This window comes from Sinocyclocheilus anshuiensis, unplaced genomic scaffold (assembly GCF_001515605.1).
Source record: "Sinocyclocheilus anshuiensis isolate Anshui unplaced genomic scaffold, SAMN03320099.WGS_v1.1 scaffold827, whole genome shotgun sequence".
NCBI lineage: Eukaryota > Metazoa > Chordata > Actinopteri > Cypriniformes > Cyprinidae > Sinocyclocheilus > Sinocyclocheilus anshuiensis.
Genome location: NW_015542371.1, coordinates 117,313 through 122,785, shown reverse-complemented (window position 1 = coordinate 122,785; position 5,473 = coordinate 117,313). Strand labels below are relative to the sequence as shown.

Sequence of the window (5,473 nt, the reverse complement as noted above, 5' to 3'; positions counted from 1 at the left end):
ATATATGTGTGTATATATGCAGAATTATATAGGAATATCATTCTGTCTCCTGAAATGCTCTTTGTTTTCTCTCTGTAGAGCGGAAGGGAGACGGTGGTCTCTGGCTTCACTTCCATCCTCAGGTTATGGGACCAACCCTCCCAGCTCAACCGTCTCAGTATGTGGCTCTCATGTATCTGTAATTAAGTCTTGTGTGTTCCATGAAAATAAAATGAACAGCATTTGGTTTGAAATGACATGAGGATGCATAAATAATGACAGAATGTTTGTCAGAACTTTCCATTAAATCCCTTTAATAGTAAAAGAGCAAAGGAGGAGGAAGTGTTCCTGTATGAATAAAGCTCTGTGAAACATTCTCATATTTCCGCAAACCTAGACAATAATAGTGATATGTTTAAGGATGGTTTTCAGTAAATATGGGACCGTTTTATGTTCGCTGTAGCCATGTATTTGGAGTAATGTGTTTGTTTGTTGTTTTCCAGTCATCTTCTTCATCACAAGAACGACTGCACCAGCTTCCATACCAACCCACACAGGACGAGCTTCATTTCCTGTTCAAACACTTCCGAAGTTCGGAGAGCATGACTGATGAAGATGGGCGGCCCTCCCCGTTTATACGACCCCGGTCACGTAGCCTTAGGTAAACAAAAACACACATGTACACATTAATTGCAACATAGGATGCCGCTGTTTGCATTTTATTAATATGGCTATTAGGGTTTAATCATTTAACACCCGTGAGTAGTGTTTTGTGACCTGACAGAGTTTTAATACATCTGCATTGACTCTATCAGAGCAATGACTTCGACATATTGAGCTGTGTTGTTCATGGAGGAAATTAGAGTTCAAGTCTGCCTTGCACAATTTTCTGATTCCATTTTTGTCATCTACTATTGATAATATTAGCAAAATGGCAAAAAAATAAATGGAAATAAAATGCAATGACTGTGATGTGCATAGTCAAAATAGATTTGTAATAGATATGTAATATTAAAGCAAAATTTCACCCAAAAGGTCATTATTTACTCACTCATGTTGTTTCAAACCTTTGAGTCTCTTTCTTCTACTGAACACAAAAGAACATATTTTGAATAATGTGTGTAACCATGCAGTTGTTGGTCCCCACTGACTTCCATAGTATGGAAAAAAATTTTAGGGATACACGATATTATCGGAACGTTATCGGAATCGGCTGATAAAGACTTAATGTAAACATCGACCGATTTGAAAAAAATGTATGCCTATAAGACGAATAAATCAGACACTCAGGGTGTGCTAGCGATAAGATCATGTCAGCAGTGTGGTCATTCTTGAAGCAAACTTTTTTACTGGATGGTGATTAGATTCATTATTTTGGATAGCCGCATTTAATTTGAGAATGTACAGAATGCGATGTCCAGTGTGCGATAGAGTAAACAGTTACTAGTACCTGTAGTAGCAGCAGCGGCAGCCTCCCCCAGGTCCTAATGCCCGTCTGGTAAGATGTTTTATTTAAGGGGTTCTGTAGGCCTGCTTTTAATAAAATGAAAAGTAAAATACACTAATAACATTTCAGTCAGGACCACTCTGTTTGATTAAGATTATTATAGAGGTCCTGAACATTATTTTGGCGGCAGGCTTTGCTCTGAAGGGTTCAGATTCTGAGCTGTCCACAAGCAAACCTCACTGAGGTTTGAAACCCCCGAAGCCTAATGCAAGTACCCAAATATTTTATATCCAACAGGTATAAAATTCCATGCAGGAGTAATACAGGTCTGTAAATGAGCTGTAAATCTAGCTGATAGATGATTTCTATGGACAAGATGCTAAGTGATCATGCTCCTGTATAAGGAGGAGTTGGGGATGGAGGAGGGTAAGCGCATGTTTATGCGACAAACTAAGGCAAGTGTGAGTACAGATGAACTTGTATATCGTATTAAATTGTAGTGGGAGGAGTTTCAATCAGCTGAGCGTCAGCTGATGCTGGCTGTCACGCTGTGGTCTGCCTGAACTACGCTTGAGCTCCATTCATCACTCAAACTACATTAAGATACTTGTGTTTCTGTATAAATGAAGCAGTAATGACATAAAATCACGAGTCTGTTTTGATTTAAAGGTCAGAAGCTATAGCTTACATGATTAAAAATCACAAACATGACACTTGTTAATTATTCCGTAATATGTAATATATATTTTTCAAATGGATTGAAAACTTGAATACAAGGAGCTCTAAAAGAGTTTTAGATTTTTTTTACAGCTCTTTTGTATTAGACCATCTATTAATGTTAAATCCACAAATAAAATGTTAAGGTTTCAACTGCATATGTCAAAAAAATAAAAAAAAAGAATAAATATTGTGCATCCCTAATGGGAATCAGTTGTATCCAGAAACTGTTTGGCTTTGTGTTCAGCAGAAGAAAGAAATTCATACAGATATAGAACAGCTTGAGGATGAGTGAATAATGAAATAATTTTCATTTTTGGGTGAACTGTCCCCTTTAAAGGCCACTTTTTGGTATTTCTTTGGTGCCTTTGCACCCTTTTTTTGAAGCTTGAAAGCCCAAATCGTAACTGTATGAAAAAGAACAACCAGAAAGAAAGTCATATAGGTTTGAAATGACTTGAGGATGAGGAAATCATGACACATTTTTCCCTTCTTGTCAGATGAGTGGATTCCTGACTAATAGGAATATCCAGGGTTTCCCCGTCAAAACAAAAGGAGCATTTTTGTTTTGCAAAAGAACCTCCCTCGAGGCTGAGTCATTGAAGAGACAGATTTTACTGTGGTGTAATTGAACACTGGGGTTTGAAATTGGCATCTGACCAGTTGATATGTGAGAGGATGAGTCTGAAGTAGAAACTAAAATCAAATTAGGTTTTTTTTGTGTTTATGAGGCTACAGACTGCAGTGCAACACCTCACCTTTAGCCCACAGCTCTGCAGGATTCAGAGCAGTGTTGCCAAGTCCGTGGTTTTCCCGCGGAATTGGGCTACTTTAACACTGTTGCCACGGGTTGTTTTTCATGTCCGCGGGTTGAAGCGACCCCAATAACATGATATTTAGCCCCTAAAATGTTAATTTTACCAGGGGAACCCTGCCAAAAAAAACGTGTATTTTATCCCCCGGAATGCCATTTTTATCAGAGGACCCCCCCTCGAAACTCGATTGGGCTAGTTTGAGTAGCAATTGGGCAGATTTTGTTGTGAAAACCTGGCAACCCTGATTTAGAGGTTTAGATGTCCACCCACAATGCTTCATGCTTCAAACAGTGCGCTCGCGCAAACAAAACACTGCTCGCTTGGTTTTTGAAATAAAAGAGGTTTAGTTGGTATGTTTGTCAGTAAAGTATTTAACCGTCAATCTACATGATGGCAGTTTTTATTAGTGATGCAATAGAATATTTTCTGCCGAAACAGCCATTTTTGGTTTCGAGCCGAAATAGTTTTGAAGGGCCAGAATCATTGAATGGACCAGTGACGTTCAGGGTTCGTACGGTCATGAAAAACCTAGAAACGTCATGGAATTTTAAAACTGCAATTTCCAGGTCTGGAGTAGTTTTGGAAAAATGTATAAACCCAGAACGTTTTGGAAAAGTCATGGAAATTTATTTCACAAATCTCTGTGCAATAGAATATATTTTTTAATCAGGTCCTGAATTTCGGTGTGGTATCGTGCATATATTGGCTAGTTTTACTCATTTCCGCAGGTTTCGCATTTAGAATGCGGGAAAACCCCGCAAACATTTATTTAATATAGCATGTAGGTTAGATGTAAATAAATCCACACAGAATATTGTATTGAATCAGTCATATGAAAACAGCATGAGTGATTCAGCGGTACCGCATCTTCTCTCTCTTTCACTCTCTCAAAACGGCTTCACATCAGCGCCTCTCACCTGCACTGCAAGAGCCGCTGCACGCTGCGATAAGAGATTTTAGCTCACGTTTTGGGACAGTTGACAGAATTGTCACTTGCCTGATCTTTTTAAGTCCTTTTAAAGCATTGGTTAGTCGCATGCTCCAGATGGTTTTCTGTGCGCTCACAGTCGCATCCAAAGCCCGCGCACATAAAGCCGCCTCGAAAACACCTTGCGAGTACCAAATTGAGTTATTTTTTTCGCTGCTTATTGCTCTTAACCGGCCAAATACACAAATTATGTAAAAATGCCCGTCCTGGCGAGTATCCTCATAAACACAGTCGGTTTTGTCTTAAGTGAATGTAAGCAGTTGTTGAGAAAGAAAACCGTTGTGTATCAGTATATTGGATACATGCAGTGGGTCTTAAAGGGACAGCAGTTGTGCCTTCTGTCATTAACTTTTGTAACTTTAATTTTAAGGATTAATCTGTTTTTAATTTACAGTTTATTTAATTTCTGTACCTGAATGCTACTTGTTAGACCTAAACGGTTTCCTAAATGAAATTCAGGTCCTGAGTTTATTTGATAATATTGGTTAAATAAGTTATAATATTCAGTGATGGGATGTGTTCTCTGTGTGGAGTAACCTCTGGCACAGTCGTAGCTTGTACTTATTATTAAAACAAATAGAAAGCAAATAAGTAGCATTAATAGTCATTAATTTTAGTTAACATATGCTATGATAAATTTGAACATAGATTTTTCTTATTTTAAATGTATTCTTGTAAAATAATGGAACATTAGGAAAAACAAAAAAAAAAAAAGATCAATCACTGCTCTTGACTAAATAACTTTTGTAATTTATATTTTATGGATTAATCTTTTTAATTTACAGTTTAGTTGATAATATTGGTTAAATCAAGTATAATATTCAGTGATGTGATATGTTCTCTGCGTGGAGTAACATCTTGCACAGTCGTAGCTTGTACTTATTATTAAAACAAATAGAAAGTAAATAAGTAGCATTAATAGTCATTAATTTTAGTTAACATATGCTATGATAAATTTGAACATAGATTTTTCTTATTTTAAATGTATTCTTGTAAAATAATGGAACATTAGGTCATGAATATTGTCTCAAACGTCATGGAAAAGTCATGGCAATTTATTGATAAAAATGTGTACGAACCCTGGGAGTTTAATTAGCATTTCTCTGTATTTTGATCGTGTCAGTGTCCATTTCAGCATGGATAAACTACCCCAGGTAAACATGTTAGCTGTGTGGATTAGGGCTGTCGCGATTCTTCGATTTTATTAGACTATTAGATTTTTAAAAATCCTTTTAAAAATCTTTTTTTTTTTTTACAACTTCAAAACGAGAATCCATAAAACACATTATTAGACTGTTTCCCAAGGCTGCATGATATATTAAACCAATACAAAGAGATATTCTTTATAAAAGTTAAGCGTCAGCCACACCTACCTAAAATGGCTCGTTCTAACACGCCCCCAACATACCTACATCACTATCTGGGAAGATTTGCATAACAACACCCAAATGTTCACGCAAAAAAGAAGGCGTAACTTTCATTCTCGCTGTAGTATTGTTGACGCTGCAGCCATGTCGTGAAGACGCT

At 37.0% G+C, this 5,473-nt stretch overlaps 1 protein-coding gene across 3 annotated transcripts in view; it reads left to right on the top strand.

Annotated features, from left to right (window-relative positions):
* The window catches only part of LOC107692230 (microtubule-associated serine/threonine-protein kinase 3-like), a 45,929-nt gene that overhangs the window by 9,670 nt on the left and 30,786 nt on the right, over positions 1-5,473 (top strand). For all 3 annotated transcript variants that reach the window (XM_016491193.1, XM_016491192.1, XM_016491194.1), the window contains 2 exons: positions 79-157; positions 483-640. In XM_016491193.1, the coding sequence (XP_016346679.1) occupies positions 79-157; positions 483-640 (237 nt within the window). The remainder of the gene's footprint in view (positions 1-78; positions 158-482; positions 641-5,473) is intronic.